We start from the raw sequence: 18,927 nt of genomic DNA on the forward strand, positions 1-18,927 counted from the left end.
GTCTTTTCTGTTAGAGGGAGTACTTCCACTATCAGGTCAAACTGCGACGGTAAAGCAAGTATTGATTAGGGGTATATAAACTACCTTTTCAAAAGTTCCTTTGCATAAAATACATCTTACATCTGAACTTGTAGATGGAGAGGCGATTGTAGGGGTTCAATCTTCTCTTCCTGTACCAGGTGTGACTTTTATTTTGGGCAATGATCTTGCTCAAGGTAATGTCTGGGAAACACAAAAACCTGTGACATCAACAGTGATAGTTTATACACTTGTGTGTGCTGATATCCCTGATGAATACGGTCAAAATTTGCCTCGTGTTTCCATCCTGTGCTGTCACCCAAGCCAGAGGAAAACTACTTAGAGCAGGTACATGTGTAGGGGAGATTTCTTCTCACCCTGACAATGAGAATAATGGAGATGAGAGTATTTTGAGTAAGAAGAATGGTAAAATTAAGGATGAGTCTGTTTCTGATGTGTTTGTGGAGGAGTCTCTTTTGCAGGAGAAAACGGAGTTGTCCCCCAAAGTTCGAGAGAATTTGGTTCAAGAACAGTCAGTTGGTGAAACACTAAAACCTTTGTTGCCAATGATATGTAGTGAGGATCATGAGACCAAGTTACCCTTTTGTACATTTTTTCAAATCCCTCGATTGTAACTTCGGCGCTGGATTAGTAAATCTGAGCCCATCATTAAAGACTACGTTCAAGTGGTTGTTCCTCTTAAATTTAGGTTTTCTGTGATTAGGTTAGAGTGAGGAAAATTTACGATCGATTGCAACAAAAATTCTATTGGCCTGGATTAAAAAGAGGCATTTCAAAGTTTATTAAAACTCGTCATGTGTGCCAATTGACTGGTAAGTCAAACCAGAAAATTCCTGTGGCTCCTCTTCAAACTATTCCAGCTATGAGCTAACCTTTTTAGTATTTGCTGGTTGATTTTGTGGGTCCTCTACACAGATTAAAGACAGGTCATATGTATTTATTGACCATTATGTGCTTATTCACTCGATATCCAGCTGCATATCCTGTAAGATATATTACTACCAAATCTATTCTCAAATCTATTCTTTAACTGATTATGTCAATATTTGGCATTCCTAGAGTTATCCAGAGTGATCAAGGCTCTAATTTTATGAGTCGTCAACTTGCTAAGGCTTTTACGACAATTAAAAATCAGTCATAACATTTCTAGTGCATATCACCCTCAAAGTCAAGGGGCCCTTGAAAGATTTCATCAGACCTTGAAGTCCATGTTGCGATCATATTGTGTGGAACATGGTTCTGATTGGGAACGGGGGTTGCCTTGGTTGCTTGTAGGAGTTCAAGAGGTTGTTCAGGAAAGTCTTGTATAGAGTCCAAATGAGTTGGTATTGGGACATGAAGTTCGAGGGCCTATTCCTGTTATTGCTGATAATTGGGTTCCTCCTGAATCTTTGAATGTTTTGGGCTATGTTCGTGGTTTTCGATATCGGTTGTGTGAGGCTCGTGCAATTGCCCAGAGGAAACTGGGGAAAGCCCAAAACAAAATGGAGCATTTGTTTAATAAAGTAAGGTGTCCAGGTTTGTCACATAAACCTCCTCGAGCCTTATTTTCCTTCAGCATCATCGGTAGCATTGATAACCCCTGTGTTGAATAACTCTGCACACTAGAGTGAGGATGAGGATTCTCGTCTTGAATTTCGTATAGGATGACTGTGTTCATTATCCTTCTCATGTGGTCATCGAAGGAATTACTCTGTAATGTATGTTAAATTGGCTCAGTATTTACCACATCTTTCTCAATCGGAGAAAAATTATGTTCTTCAGTTAGTTAAGTCTTTCCCTAACTTGTTTACTCATATACCTGGTTGTACTACCTAATTGAGCATGACACTGATGTGGGTACTGCGTTGCCGTTTAAACAACATCCATATAGAGTAAAACCAATGAAACATGAATTGTTGAAAATAGAAGTGAGGTACTTGTTAGATAATCACTTGGCTGAACACAGTTTTAGGGCTTGAAATTCACCATGCCTACTTGTAAATAAACCAGATAGATTATTAGATAGATATACCGATTTTAAACTGACAAGCTAAATTCTGTCATTAAACCTGATTGCTACCCTTTGCCCCACATAGATTACTGTGTGGATAGAATGGGGTCTGCAACTTTTGTAAGCAAGTTTGATCTTTTAGAAGAAAATTGGCAGGTTCCATTGACTGCTAGAGCAAGAGAACTCTCTGCATTTGTGACCCCTAATGACTTCCTCCAATACCGGGTTATGCGTTTTGGGGTTCTAAATGCTCTGTCTATCTTTAAACGACTTATAAATAAGGTACTGTCTGGATTCTCTGGCTGTGAGGGTTATTTAGATGATGTGATTCTGTATAGTTCATCTTCATACATGCATTTGTGTAGATCAGAAACAAAAGTAATCCACTGTGTCTTCAGTGGCTCAGATGCAGGGAGTAAATAATGACTGCTACGTTCATTATTACATCCAACATCAAAACCCCTTAATAACTTAGGAGACATTCTTGTCTATGTCCCTGCTCTGGTGGTGAAACAATGGCAGCGTGATGACAGTTCACTCAGGGCAGGTTTGTGTCAGTCAGTAGTTGTGGGAGGGGCCTGTGCAGAACTACGTCACTATGCCAAGAATCTCAGAACAGCCTGATCTGAGAAAGTGATCATTATTATTGGGGATTTTAAAAAAGTACTGGGCAGATTGATGTAAATATTAACAGTTACTCAAAACTTTATTATTGATGGTACGGATTTATTTTTTCAACAAATATCAATAACTATTTATCGCCCATTAGCAATGAGCCCTAGTATCGGGGAAAGACGAGTGTGTGTCAAATGAGCTGAATCTTTTCTCCTGGGAAATGAGGCTAGAAATGTTCAATAGTTTTTGAAGCCACAGTTACACCAATTAGAGCTGAAGTCAAGACCAGACCCAGATCAATAACTGATCCCCTAAGTCTGTCAACAAAACTAGACTCCTTAGAGACTACATACAGAACCAGACCAAGAACTGTCAATCCAAATACAAGGCTGTCCATTTTAATGAACAGAAATGGATGCACTGTAGAATAAATAGTCAATATCTAGTATATATTTGTCAATTGCCTGGAACCTTGAACTGTCTATATGTGGTGAAATAACTACACAGACTAATGCTTGGTGTAATTATCATCACCAGCACATTGGATATAGACTGTGATCACGGAGTAGCCCTCGTTCCAGAGCTGCTCACAAACATCAGAAGCATCTTGCATTTAAACATGGAGCCTGTTGATTAACCAGACAAGTGTTTTCATGTTTTACAGAAGCTTGATTCATTTGATTCTTTTGTGTTTCCTGAGATGCAACCTTCAAAGTTTCAGATAACTTCTGAAAGAGCATCAGAAGGACGCTTTCATTGAACAACACCTTTGCACTGGTACTGTGCGTTCTACCTCATAAATGGATTAAAAGCAGCTTCACAGAGAATACAGTTTTACAAAGTGACTGTAGTAGTGGAGAACTGCAGGAGATGCGTAGATAGGATTACTAGTAGTTGCTAGTTTAAAGAGGTTACTAAAGTGAATAAACATTGCAAATGATATGTTTTCAAGTCATTTACCTGGCCTTTAAGTGACATTTACATGTCCTTTCACAACACACAGCCATAGACATTTACAGATAAATACCTTGCGTGCAGCGTGGATGTCGAAGAAAGGCTTGTTTCTGACGCTGAAGGGCTCCTTGGATTTATCAATCTGGCCCAGCCTCATTTTCTCGAATCGTGGGGAGATGATCTCCTTCTCGATACACAGCAGGCGTCTGTTGAAGTCACACTGACCCACAGGCTGACCCTGCAAAACAAACCACACAGCCACAATTCACACACACACACACACACACACATCTCAGATTCAACATGACTAGATCCACACCTCAAATAAATCTCCAGTTTGTCTTTTCCAGTTGTCATTTGCAATGCTGGAAGATAACAAGATGTATTGTAACTTTGTTATGCAAATTGCTTGTGATTTTACCTTGGCATGTCATTCAGACTTTGTGTTTGAATAATTACTTGTCTATATTAATATTAGTGCTGTCAAATGATTAACTGAGATTAATCGCATCCAAAATAAAAGTTTTGGTTTACAAAATATATGTGTGTGTACTGTGTATATTTATTATGTATATAAATACACACATGCATGTATATATTTAAGAAAAATGTTACATTTATATATTCAATATATTTATAAAATAAATAGTTTATATGAATATAAATCTATACATGTAAATATTTTCAAAATATATGCTGTATGTCTGTGTCTTTATATATAGGCTACATAATAAATATACACAGTACACACACGTATATATTGTGTAAACAAAAACTCTTATTTTGGATCTGATTAATCACGATTAATCGTTTGACAGCACTCATTCATATATTTGACAATTTCTCTTTAAAGGTGTTTTGTTGTACTGTTTTGCTCGAACAAAATTGAAATACTAATACTTAATCTTTAAGATGTGCACATGTGAATGATCTTCATGATAACTGGCAAAGCTCTGTGTGTAGTTTACAGTGTTATAAATCATGTCACTTCATGCTGAGCAAGTCCTGATGTGTAAATGTGGTTGAGATGATACATTTCAGAATGAGATGGGGTTTTTTCAGCCTTCATCATGTTCTAAACAGGCATGAGATCTTAATCAGCCACAACAGAGACAAGTAACAAATGACAATTCATTGGTCTTTTAGAACCTATTACTGTCACCCACGGAGACATTTTATTTGTCCAAGGAGCTGAATTCCCGAAACATTGTCAAAAATAGAATTTTTAACTGCTGTTTTCTATAGTAACAAACATTTTGCATGTAGTGTTGTCAAAAGACACGGTACTTCGGTACCAAGAAAAAATGTAAATGTGACGGTACCAGGTTTCTTTAAGTACCGGTAGTACCGAGGTCCCGTTCAAACCCGGTTCAGCCATAGACAATAAAAGAAAGGGTTCAGCGCTATGATTTCCGCGAAGCAGAAAACGAGGATGGAATTTCAAAATCCAGTCATGAAAATGAAACTTACATTTTAATATGGACAGTCATGGAATTTGTCAAAGTTAGCATAAATTAATCAAATCAAATCTCCATATGGACCAGTATCTGTAAATGTTAAGCCGCAAAAGTTGTTTGAAATATGAATCCGTGTTCAGCGCGTCTCTGTGTGAATTAATGAATGACAGAGACGTGCGGGTTTGTTTACTACATAGAGCGCATGACACTTGCATTAATTTCATCATCTGAGCTTCAGAGTTCTCTCTCCATCAAGCGATCTGAACTTTTCAGTTCATCTCAATGGACGCACAGCGCACCTGTATTTGATGCTCTGTAAACTCTTTGTGAAGGAGCACGACTCACCGTCGCTTTACTGATAGCGCTGTTTCTCACACATGCAAAGAGAGAGAAAGCGAGAGTCTTACCACGCTGAATCGACACGCTATATGTAAACTATTCTTTGTTGTCTTCTCCTGTCAAAATAATGGAGTTCATTTAGAATTATTCATATTCATTTTCGAACAAGCAGAAGACATACCGGTTTCTCCGGTAGTGGGCGGAGCTAATGCACAAATGGCAATTTCATTGGCTGGCGCTGATCTCTTACCGTCCCTGTTTTGATTTCAGCAAATCATTTTGACCGAACGCAGACAACGTGATTAATATTCATGAACCCAGCAGCTCATCAATTCATAGTGCATTTAGAATTAGTAGTAGTATTATCTTTTAATAATAATTAATATGATCCATTACTATTTTTTTACAGAAACCCTCAATGACCAAAAATATCTTAAGCATCACCACCAGTCTTAAGTTCAGTTAAAATGACAAATATGCATTCATTAGGCCTAAAAGTTAATTTTTACATGAAGGCATTGTGCTAGAAATATTACTATTATTTAGTAAAATGTATGTGATACTGCTACTACTGTTGAAAAAATGTATAAAACTTTATTTTTTAAAGAAATAAATCACAATATTTCTTCCATGTTTTAATTTTAATAGCAAATCCCCTTTATTTACCAAAAATAAAATGTGTTTAAATTTCATAAATTAAAAGACAAATTAAATTTGGGTGAAACTTGTTTACTGTTTTTCATAATTATATAACTTGTAGAAAAACTTTTACACAATTGAAAATAAGTATAAAGAATGGCATTGGTTTTATTTTTAGTGCTAAAAAGTTATTTTTTTTTAATTAGCATATTTTTGTGTTTTGCTTTGGTACCGAAATTGGTAACAAGAACCGTGGATTTTCACTGGTATCGGTACCGAATACTGAAATTTTGGTACCGTGACAACACTATTTGCATGATCAAAACAATTGTAAAAAAAGAAAAATAATAATTTTATATATATATATATATATATATATATACACAGTACTGTTCATAGTCATGTTCATAGTCATGAAAATAAAGAAAACTCTTTGAATGAGAAGGTGTGTCCAAACTTTTGGTCTGTACTATATATACAGAATAGGACGATTAATCGGACGATTTTTTGCATTTTTTAACATAATCGGCATCGGCCAATATCCACCTATATCAAGCCGAATATTATGCAGGCGCACATGTGTATGACGCACGCTGCCCCTAGAGTCATTTTCCAGCAGAGTGAGCAGACCGCAGACCTTCAGCTTCCAGTGCCTAAGGAAAACGGTAAGGATTAAATTCTTATAACTCCTTTATATTTAATTAAAAACTTTTGATATGTTACTGCCAACTTTGAGAAAAAACATGACATGACGTTCGGCTACTTTGGATATTGATAGCGTAGTTGAGGTTGCATTATCACAGCAGAAGGGTTGCTATCATGTCACAATAATTAAGCAAGAATTTTGCAATTACAGACAGTGAATTTGAGACTTTTATTTTTTCTGTTTGTGTCTGTTGTCACTCAATGCAGAGAAATAAGTAATAAAAAAAGAGACCAATGCACTATAAGCTAGTGAAGGACTGGCTTTGCTTTGCTAGCGTTGTCGTTGCGGCACTGGTGCCTTAACGACCGTTATCTACCGGACCGAATATCAACACGGATTTCTGTGCTTCATTTTGGTGCTACTGTTATGCCTTTGTTTCTCTTGGATGCTCTGAAAACGGACGTTAGAATAACAGAAACATCGCATCGCTGCATGTGACACTAGTCAGCAGCTAACTTTAGCATAACTTTAGCATAGGATTAAATACAGTTAAAATGCTGGCCAAACAGTGTAATGTTGTGTGACTGTGTATTTCACTGTAGACTAGGGGTGGAGCGGGACATGTATACATATTGAACGATCGAGAAGTCGCAGAGTGTTTACTTATATTTGTGTGTGTGAGAGAGAGAGGGAGAGGGAGAGGCGCGGGAGCGATCGAGAAGTTGCAGAGTGTTTACTTATATTATTTGTGTGTAGAGATGAACCGGATATTCGGCCACCGAAAATTTTCGGCCGAAAATAGCATTTTCGGTTTTCGGCTGATAGACTTTTATCACCGAAACAACACGGCCGAAATGTTGTGATGATGCAAACAGAAACCGCAACCTGCACGTGCACCTGCATAGCGCAGACCACGAGCTCCCCGCAACATTCACTTCACACCAGTGAGAACATTCTCTCTCTTCTTATTCCTTTATTCGCAGCACTAAAGCGTCTCCTAACAAAGAGATTAAGACGGACCACGAAGTGAAAACAAAGAAAAGTACAGTTTTATAGAGTCTGTTAGCACACGTCTCACTGAGATCTTTTCGGATCCTCTGCACTTCATCGCGAATGTGCTTGATCCGCGTTATAAAGACCATTACTTGGATGCGGAAATAAGGCAGCGCGCACAAGAAATGATCCAGGCCGTGCTGGATGCGGAGAAGCGCCAAGCGCAGGAGACAGATCAGAGCTCAGAAAAAAAGACTCGTCTCTGCACCAGATGAGGGGCATGCACCCTCGTTGTCTGATGTGTTCTTAGGCTACTATATATGTGACATATTATATATATATATATATATATATATATATATATATATATATATATACACACACACACACACACACATGCATAATATCAGATTGTAGCCGATTTTCTGCTAGATTTCTGCTTTAATTTGATAAAAATATTTATTTATGCCCTGTCCCTATTTAAATACACTCTCTCAAATATTTCTCAAATGTCAGGCAGATGACAAGCTCAACTGCTCAACAGCTAGATGGTTATCTGTCTGAAGTCCCCATCCCCAGAAGTGATAACAGTCTTGCCTACTGGAGAAGTAATGCACTTCCTAGTCCTACAGAGAAAAATTTCAATTTGTGTGTGTGTGTGTGTGTGTGTGTGAGAGAGAGAGGCGCGGGCTCGATCGAACAATGGAAACATGTACAATTTACTAGTGAAATACGTTATTACTACTTCTATATTATTAAATAATTCAATTTTGACCATATGGCCTAAAGGTTTTTTTTCCCCTTTTTTGCGACAATTAGGTTATGTCCATTTAGCTTTGTCCGTCAAACAAAACAAACAAACCATAAAAACATGTTTCAGGAAAGTTTTTGGGAAGAGGATAGAAATGTTTTTAGCCTTGTATTACTTACAATGCACTGAATTATTAGCTGAATTATGAAACATTTTTTAGATTTTATATCTATACCTATCTATAAAATGACTTGATGACTAGGGCTGTCGCGATAACCGCAATATTGTAATACCGCGCTATTGACAAGCAAACCGCAGAGGAAAGATAGCAACCGCAGAAACCGCAGCAAACGCAGTGTTCAGTTTTTTTTTTTTTTTATGAGGCTGTGGCCGCCTTGTTTTTTTTTCTCAATTTGTCACTGTGCATTCAATGTTACATAAATTAATGATACAATATGGTCACGACTGTAATTTTCTCGCGAGCCGTTGTAGCTTTATGGTGCTTCGTTTGTTTTGAATAGGCCGACTGAAACGATGGGAGGCGCTCGATCTCGTCCCAAAACCTAATGTCACGTCGCCAGTTTGGGAACATTTTGGCTTTCAACCCAATGAAAAGGGCGAGCCAGCGAATATACATGAGCCGATATGCAAAATTTGCTGCAAAAAGGTTCCTGTGACGCGGCAATACATCTAATTTGAGGTCATCGGGACATTCTAAAACGCTTAACGTGAAAAACGCTTAACGTGGTTTAATGTACCAATACAGTGATATTAACAGACCAAACTCACTAAACATCATACTAATAAAGTATATTATCTACAAAAAAATCAGATGATCCCTGAATATGAATTCAACGCGTTTAATAACACGTTAAGCCTTTTCCTCTCATAGAAAACCATCATAAGGCTTAACGTGCTATTAAACGACTTGCATTCATATTCAGGGATCAACAGGTTTTTCTTTTTTTTTTTATACATCGTATACTACTTTATTAGTATAATGTTTAGTGAGTTTGGTTTTTAAAAATCACTGTCTTTGTACATTAAGCGTTTTTATTATAACGGTTTTTCTTTGGGAGGAAAATGCTTAACGTGTTATTAAACGAGTTGCATTCATATTCAGGGCTCATCTGTTTTTTTTTTTAGATAGTATACTTTATTAGTATGATTTTTAGTGAGTTTGGTCTGTTAATATCACTGTCTTAGTACATTAAGCCATGTTAAGCGTTTTAGAGTGTCCCCTGTCATCCAGCGCAGCTGCCCCCTCAAGCATCAGATCGCGGAGCAACATCAAAAAGAACAGCTGAGAACGGCCGACAGTTAAGAGTAGCTGAAGCCTTTGCGAAATCTGTAAAATACAGCCGTGAAAGTAACAGGCATACCTGCTGAAGTCACGGACAACCTCAGCGTCAGTGCCCATATCCAAGAGAGCGTCAGCAGATAACGAGCTCACACACGCTATCTGCATGAGGAGTGCATCGACTCCAGCGCGAATCCACTGTCCTGGTGGGCCAGTGGTGACGCGATAATCAGTCTAGATTTCCGCTGCTGTCCAAAGTCACGCGCAAATACATTTAATACATGTTAAAACTCTTTGATTTCTTAAAAAAATGTATTGGAAAACGCATGTTCTTGTTGCTGTTTGGCATTTAACAATAAACAAAAATGTTTTAAAACGTCTCTCTGTCAGTTAAAAAAGCAACAATATATGCTACATAACTCAACGATAGAGCTTTGTATGCAGCAAAATCAGGATAAATTATGTAAAAAAAAAAAACGGCGGTAATACCGCATATCGCGCTATTGAGGCACCTATAATAACCGCAGGGGAAATTTCTTAACCGCGACAGCCCTATTGATGACATCAAGATACTATACAAAAAATACTAACATAACCTTGTATTTTTCCCCTGTTTTAGTCATTACAGTCTGATGGCTGAAAAGAAAACCACCCCCTTATGGCAGCGCTTCACCCAGCCAACACCAGGGAAGGCCAAATGCAATATATGCAGCAAGTTGGTAAGCATGGGGGCTGAGAAAGGCAAAAGTAAAAATACTACAAACATGTGGAATCACCTGAAGGCAAACCACATCCAGGATTACAAAGAGGCAGTAAAAGAAAAAGATGCAGCGGCTGCTGCTTCCGCCAATCTCAGTCAGCCTACTGTAGCACAAATGTTCGAATCGCAAAGAAAATGGCAAAATTCTGACCCGAGGTCAAAAAAGATTGATACACAAATACTTGAAATGATTGCTACAGACAACCAGCCATTTACAGTGGTCTCGGATGTTGGCTTTCGGCGTTTAATTGCAAAACTGGAACCCCGGTATAGTCTCAAGACTGAAAAATATTACCGCACAGACATGCTGGAAAACATAATGAAAGGTGTGGAGAGGAAAATCAAAACACTGATCACCTCAGAGAATGCTGGCCCTCATTTGGCGTTCACGACAGACTGTTGGTCTGGGGAGACGGAGTGATTGATGAGTCTTACATGCCATTTCATTAATAGTGACTGGGAAAGAAAACAAGTGGTACTAAATGTTAAGGCCATGTCTGGCTCCCACACTGGAGAATACATCAGCAAGATGTTCCTGAGCATGCTGAAACATTGGGACATCACTCCCGACAGAGTTGTGCTGGTGCTCCGAGACAGTGGTGCTAATATGATTAAAGGCCTCAGATTGGCAGAAATACCAGCTCTCAGCTGCAGTGCACACACATTACAACTTGTGGTAAATGAGGGCATCAGCAGTCAGAGAGCAGTGGGGGACATTATCGCCAAGTTAAAGACATGTGCTACACACTTCAGCCACTCTGTGCTCACAAAACAGCGTCTGAGTGACATTCAAGAAGAACTTGACCTCCCCCGGCACAGCATAATTCAGGTTGTTCCCACCTGTTGGAACTCCACGTTACACATGTTGCAGAGGATGCTGGAGCAGAAGCGTGCTCTGAACATTTATGCTGGAGAACATGGAAAGTTTACAACCCCAACTGCAAACCAGTGGGCCCTCATCTCAAATTTGATCGAGACACTGAAGGTGCCATAAGCCATGTATTATTATTACTATGAATTAAGCTATTATTGCTATCTTATGAACTGCTATAAACATATACTCAAACTCTCTTCTATGAGATTAAGGGGAAAATAAGAAAAAGAAAATATGGCATCATATCGGCCATCGGCTGCCCTGATTTCTAAGTATCGGCAGCGGCATCAGCCAGAGAAAAACCCATATCTGTCGACCTCTACCCTCAAGCATTATTAACTGTACTTATGTGTCTGGTTTTTTATTTTATTTTATTTTATTCTATTAGTATTCTCTCTGTCATTTCAAAATGTAAAAAGTGTGCAAATGAATGTAACAGAGTACTTCATTTAGTGTGCTGAACTGCCTTCAAGTTGTAATGAAAAAAGTGGACATGCCTATTATGATAAGCCCAAGAATTACACAGTGCGAAATGCCTGGCTGAGACTGTCATTTTGCAGAACATCTTTCACCATCAGGATAGACAGACATTTTAGAATGATCCCACTTCTAAGACGACGCCTTAAGAAACTTAATCTGGAGTTTATGCTGCAAATTCACTGATTTCAATCAGGATGCACATCAATGAAAAGGATGTGGAAAAGGTGATGTCCAATTAGATGAGAACTTCTGGATCAACAGACTCTGGAATAGACATCTTTTGACCAATGACAATTTCACAATTTGGAATACAATTTGCTGTATTCCCACTTGACCCGACTCTTCCCAGACACTCATAACTGATTTCCCCGTATTTCTCTCCATCAAACTCAAATGTCAAGCTGTCTCTCGTGAGCAGGTCTCTGGGTGGACTGGGTTGTTTAAACACTAGAGTATGTCTACACTGCACAAAAACCTCTTATTTGAAAAGATCAGATCAGATCAAATTGTGTTTAATCTTGATTTGTTCCCGTTAGGAGTGATGAGGGAACGTGCTGAAGGAACAGACGCGGTGTGTATATGTGCATCAGAGCGGCTGTGAGGAGCTCTGGAAATAATCCACCTTACTCTCTCTCCATCACGACCGCAGCGGCGTCTCCATGGTAACATCTCCACATCCCGCTGTATGGCAGCGCTCCGATGGGACCGCCGATCCACGTCACTACGACCGAATCAAAGCTTCACCTCCTCACTTAACACCTCAGAAAAGGCTGTGACTCGCCTAACAAAATGGATTTGAAGCAATCTATAGAAGACATCTCCAGACGAGTTAAACGCAATCCACTGCAGCTCTCCGTGGACAAAACGGCCCTGAAGCTCTGCTTCCCGCTCCCAAGGGGCCTGTTCCTAAACCATTCATCCTCATGTAGACAGAAGACTCATGTATTACACCATGACAACACTCGTATCTCTTTAGGAAGCTCCTTTCGGGTCACTTCTGCATTGGAACGAGTGTCTGGTTTGATGCACCACAGACTGTATTTCTACAAATAAATAAATGAAGTCCTGCTATTGATGTGTTTATGTGCATGCACGTTTTATGACGCTACAGTGTTCCAACATTAAAAGTGACAAGGGTGTCTAGGAGCTGGATTATTTCATCACTACCAGTGAATGCTTACTTGAAGATCAAAACCAAGCCAAACTCGTTGTGAAATCTGTGTGGGGGAATCTTTCGCCCTCACACTAAATTCACAACTGTGTTGTCTCCTATGGAAATGATTGCACTTAGTCCTGTGAAAATTAGATTTAAAAACATCTATGATATTCAATAAACCATTTACACTTAAAATTTCGGGTTTAATGTACAAGGGCTAAAACATGTAAGTAATGTTTAAAAATAAGCAGTGTTCAAAGAGTTTCCAAGGTGGGTTATTGAGGCAGAGATGAGAGTAGAAGGAGAGACACCCGAGAAAGAGATACAATTTAAAAGCAGACATCTTCCAAAACCAACCTCTATAAATTTTACATCTTATTTGCAGTTTTCCAATTTCCTAGTTTCCTATCACAAGAGCAGACACACCAGAAGCCTCACTCTCTACGGGCAACTTTCAAGCACAAATTGAGGAATAAAACGCTCATCTATATTTAAGAGACTCTCCAGACTTACACATTCCATATCAAAAAGCAATGAAAGCTTCTATAAATCCAGGGCCTGACAGAATTATGGAAACATTACATGAAAAGGGAATTCAAAGGTGAATCATATTAGATAAGCAGAAAGAGTCGGCATTAAAGACAGCCTGCATTGCTGTTTCCAGTGACAATGTTACTAATATTGTTAAACGCAAATGCAATTTTTAATAATGGATTAAAGTGGTATTTGCAAAGAAAAAAAAAGTGTTTTACACAGATAAGGAAAGTGACTGCAACAGCTATTCAAATGATATATATATATATATATATATATATATATATATATATATATATATATATATATTTTGAATGACAAATAGAAATAGGTGTATGTCATCTGCATGTTGTAAGGGATTTAGCAATCTAGTTTGTGCTGACTGGGCTATTCTCTTTGATTATAAACTACATGAATTATGTATTATCCAATCCCCTGGTTCAGCTTTGTCACCACACAAATACATTTCTAGGGCTCTCTTTATTTAATGTCAGCTATCATGCCGGTGACATGCAGTAGGTAGCAGTATTAACTTTCCAGTAGATTTGTCAAACGCCATTAAAAGAAAAAGAACTGCGCAAACGTGCTATCAGCCACTATTAAAACCAAAATTAGAAAAAATATGTGTAACGTGAGAACCAGCGAGATCTGTTCTAATGCCTCACACACACACGTTTTAGCATCTGTGTTCAGAATTTGATTTTGATGCATACTTTTGTAACGATCACTTATTCATTTCCTGTTTATTTGTATTTGCCGTAACACGCTGCTGTGGGCTGCATCTTTCTTTAGATTTGACTGACAGACTGACATTCTGACAACGTGAGCTTCATGCTTTCTAACCTTATCTCCACATTTTTATGTTGCCATTATTTTTTTTATTGTACAAATAAAATGCAATATGTTTACATCAGTAGTTATGCATTACAAGTAATGGGTGTTATGTAATAAAATGACTTTTTTCAAGTAACTTATTTAGTAACAAATTATTTTTAATTAACTTAAAAGTTTCTTTGTTATTTTTCCCATGCATTTACTAACAGCTCTCCAGTCCCCATATTGAGAGAAATCGGGAGTAAATGCAGAGGCACTCTTGCTGTAGTTCTAGGCTAAATGTGAACATGCACTCATCTTACATGCATTTTTATATTAACCTAGGCCCAGCCCAAATGAGCACAACTCATGCAAAAATAATATAATGCATTATTTTCCATAAAAAGTTTTTTAGGGAGCAATGCAATATTGTAACGCATTATTTTTAAAAGTAACTTTTCCTAACACTGACCAGTATTGTATGCCAGATGTGGCAAACTGTGGTCAGAATTTAAGCTTGCCTTTAGCGAGGGACGCACAGAGATCTGCTAAATGTAAAAAATAAAGCTTCTACCAAAAAACAAAAAAGAAGAAGAAAACAACAACAACAACTCCATAATTTAATCAACACCTCTGACAAAAGACAAAAGTAAAAAAAAAAAAAAACTTGAGCTTCATGAAACCAAAATCATTCAGTCATGAGTCAGCATACAAGGACATATCCTGGTTTGAAGTGAACAGAGTTTGGAGAAATCAAAGGATGTCTTCAACCCATCAGATTTGAAGACTAGTTTTGAAGACTAGAACTCTCCTGAAAGCCTTTGCATCGACTTGATATTCTGTATTTTTTATGTTATTATTACATGATATTCTGTTTTATATGTTCTTCAGTATGTTTAATTTGTTTCTGAACAAACATCTTTTTTAAATTCAAAGCAGTTGGAATTGAAATGGCCATGTTACTGTGGCTCTGCCAGGTTTCAGAGAATGACAGAGGCTCTGACTCACTGTGATTTGGTCTGTTCGGCGTCTGGCCAGAGCTCTGGAGCGCCATATTGAACATTTGGTTAATCCAACACACAGAACAGACAAGAGAAAACATTTTATTCCCATACAGGGAAAATTAACAGCCAATTATGACCTTTTTTAATTATTTTTTTATAGAAACTGGTGCTTGTCCATGACAAAAGCATTGCAATGTGGTTACTAAGGTGCTGACTGAGTGGTTGCTAGGTCGATACTTTTTGGCTCAGTGGAGTTCAGGTGTCTGGATGTGGTCCAGTTCTCCAGTGTCTGAAATCTAGGGTATTTCTGCCCATGTACCAATCAGGCAGGTGAAAAGTAATAGCACAATTCTCTGCAAATGCACGGATGAAAGAGTGATTCAAATCCACTGAGCCAGTTCTACAGGGGTGACTGTGGCAAGAAATGAAGCAGCATAATGCAAAAGGTAAGAGGTTTTTTTTTTTTTTTTTTTTTGGTAAAAGAATAAAACATCTTTGACATACATTGACATTAAAAGGTTTGGGGTCTATAAGATTGTTTTTAATGTTTTTTTAAATACCGTATTTTCCGGAATATAAGTCACACTTTTTTTCATAGTTTGGCTGGTCCTGCGACTTATAGTCAGGTGCGACTTATCAAAATTTATTTGACATGAACCGAGAGAAATGAACCAAGAGAAATGAACCAAGATAAAACTTTACCGTCTACAGCCGCGAGAGGGCGCTCTATGCTGCTCAGTGCTCCTGTAGTCTACACTGAAGACATGGAGCGCCCTCTCGCGGCTGTAGACGGTAATGTTTTATCTTGGTTCTAAATAAATGCGACATATAGTCCAGTGCGACTTATATGTTTTTTCCCACATCATGACGTATTTTTGGACTGATGCGACTTATACTAAGGTGCGACTTATAGTCCGAAAAATACGGTAGGTCTCCACTACTCACCAAGGCAGCTTTTATTAGAACAAAAATAAAGTAAAACAGTAACATTAGTGTAATATTATTATAGTTTCAATTTACTTTCTATTATAATATAGTATAAAATAAAAATAGTATAAAATCACATGATCCTTACTGTCACTTTTAATCAATTTAATATGTCCTTGCTGAAAAAATAAATAATTATAATAATAAAAAATCATACCAACTAGTGTTGTCAAAAGACCCGGTACTTCGGTACCAAGTCGGTACTAAAAAAATGTAAAAGTGACGGTACCAGGTTTCTTTAAGTGCTGGTAGTACCGAGGTCCCGTTCAAACGCGGTTCAACGCTATGATTTCCGCAAAGCAGAAAACGAGGATGGAATATCAAAATCCAGTCATGAAAATGAAACTTACATTTTAATATGGACAGTCATGGAATTTGTCAAAGTTAGCATAAATTAATCAAATCAAATCTCCATATGGACCAGTATCTGTAAATGTTAAGCCGCAAAAGTTGTTTGAAATATGAATCCGTGTTCAGCGCGTCTCTGTGTGAATTAATGAATGGCAGAGATGTGCAGGTTTGTTTACTACATAGAGCGCATGACACTTGCATTAATTTCATCATCTGAGCTTCAGAGTTCTCTCTCCATCAAGCGATCTGAACTTTTCAGTTCATCTCAATGGACGCACAGCGCACCTGTATTTGATGCTCTGTAAACTCTTTGTGAAGGAGCACGACTCACCGTCGCTTTACTGATAGCGCTGTTTCTCACACATGCAAAGAGAGAGAAAGCGAGAGTCTTACCACGCTGAATCGACACGCTATATGTAAACTATTCTTTGTTGTCTTCTCCTGTCAAAATAATGGAGTTCATTTAGAATTATTCATATTCATTTTCGAACAAGCAGAAGACATACCGGTTTCTCCGGTAGTGGGCGGAGCTAATGCGCAAATGGCAATTTCATTGGCTGGCGCTGATCTCTTATCGTCCCTGTTTTGATTTCAGCAAACCATTTTGACCGAACGCAGACAACGTGATTAATATTCATGAACCCAGCAGCTCATCAATTCATAGTGCATTTAGAATTAGTAGTAGTATTATCTTTTAATAATAATTAATATGATCTATTACTATTTTTTTACAGAAACCCTCAATGACCAAAAATATATTAAGCATCACCACCAGTCTTAAGTTCAGATAAAAGGACAAATATGCATTAATTAGGCCTAAAAGTGAATTTTTACATGAAGGCATTGTGCTAGAAATATTACTATTATTTAGTAAAATGTATGTGATACTGCTACTACTGTTGAAAAAATTTATAAAACTTTATTTTTTAAAGAAATAAATCACAATATTTCTTCCATGTTTTAATTTTAATATCAAATCCCCTTTATTTCCCAAAAATAAAATGTGTTTAAATTTCATAAATTAAAAGACAAATTAAATTTGGGTGAAACTTGTTTACTGTTTTTCATAATTATATAACTTGTAGAAAAACTTTTACACAATTGAAAATAAGTATAAAGAATGGCATTGGTTTTATTTGTAGTGCTAAAAAGTTTTTTTTTTAATTAGCATATTTTTGTGTTTTGCTTTGGTACCGAAATTGGTATCGAGAACCGTGGATTTTCACTGGTATCGGTACCGAATACTGAAACTTTGGTACCGTGACAACACTATTACCAACCCTAAACTTTGAAGGACTGTTTATATAACCACATTTAAATAATAAAAAAAGGAAGGAAAAACATATTTAAATGTTAACTTAATTTTGAAAGTGTTTTGTTAGAATTCAATTATATTTTATCTGGCTAAAACTATTTTCATGAATTGTTGCAGTTAATGAATATGAAATGAAATGTTGACACAAAGTCTTGTCATATATATATACACATATATATAAACAATGACTAAATGTAAAATCTGCAAACAAATTAACAAGAAAAATTACACATCTTGATGTTTTTTTTCTGTGATGTATTTTCAAGTGTAAAATATGTTCAGAGATTTGGCATTGTTTAGAATGACTTCATACCACTGAACTTCATATACTGAAGTGTTTTATGTATTAAAACTTCAACCTCTTCCTACTCCACACTGATTGTCAAATCCTAGTGTTTCTATTTTTAATGAACAACCCAGGGTGAGCTACCCTGTTTAATATATATGGTTAGTGGTTTGTTCTAGTCATTAAATCTTGAGTAATAGTTATAGTAATACATGAAGCGTAAAAGAACATTTAAATGAGCATCAAAGTTAAATAATCAATAAACTGAAAGTGCTGTTTCTTCTTTAATTGGTTGTAAACAGCAGTAGGCAGCAGTAAAAGCAGGTTTCAGACGTCACATTATCTGATGATAGCGCTGCAAACCCATCCTTCATGACTGCAGAGAACATCTAATATAGGAGCATTTTGCTGCAAACACAAAGGCGCTGCAAACCATATACTGACATCTGACTTATCCACACATGATCTCACTGACCTTCTTCAATATATTCTGAGGTAAAGCTGAACTGAAAGCCTCTCAGAAACATCAAGCTGTCTGGAAAGTTAGTATGCAGCATCCTCCACGACCTAATACTCAGAATCCATCAGCAAGACGGGGGATTGTGTTGTGCAATTTACGCTCAGCACTAATTTCTTGGGCG

At 37.4% G+C, this 18,927-nt stretch overlaps 1 protein-coding gene and 1 pseudogene across 1 annotated transcript in view; one reads left to right on the forward strand and one right to left on the reverse strand.

Annotated features, from left to right (window-relative positions):
* Nucleotides 1–18,927, reverse strand: part of rngtt (RNA guanylyltransferase and 5'-phosphatase) — a 125,615-nt gene that overhangs the window by 66,200 nt on the left and 40,488 nt on the right. The window contains exon 11 of the mRNA XM_059513328.1: nucleotides 3,675–3,839. Coding sequence (XP_059369311.1) covers nucleotides 3,675–3,839 — 165 coding nt within the window. The remainder of the gene's footprint in view (nucleotides 1–3,674; nucleotides 3,840–18,927) is intronic.
* LOC132107371 (zinc finger BED domain-containing protein 4-like) lies at nucleotides 10,452–11,480 on the forward strand (annotated as a pseudogene).

Source organism: Carassius carassius, chromosome 27 (genome assembly GCF_963082965.1).
Source record: "Carassius carassius chromosome 27, fCarCar2.1, whole genome shotgun sequence".
Lineage (NCBI taxonomy): Eukaryota > Metazoa > Chordata > Actinopteri > Cypriniformes > Cyprinidae > Carassius > Carassius carassius.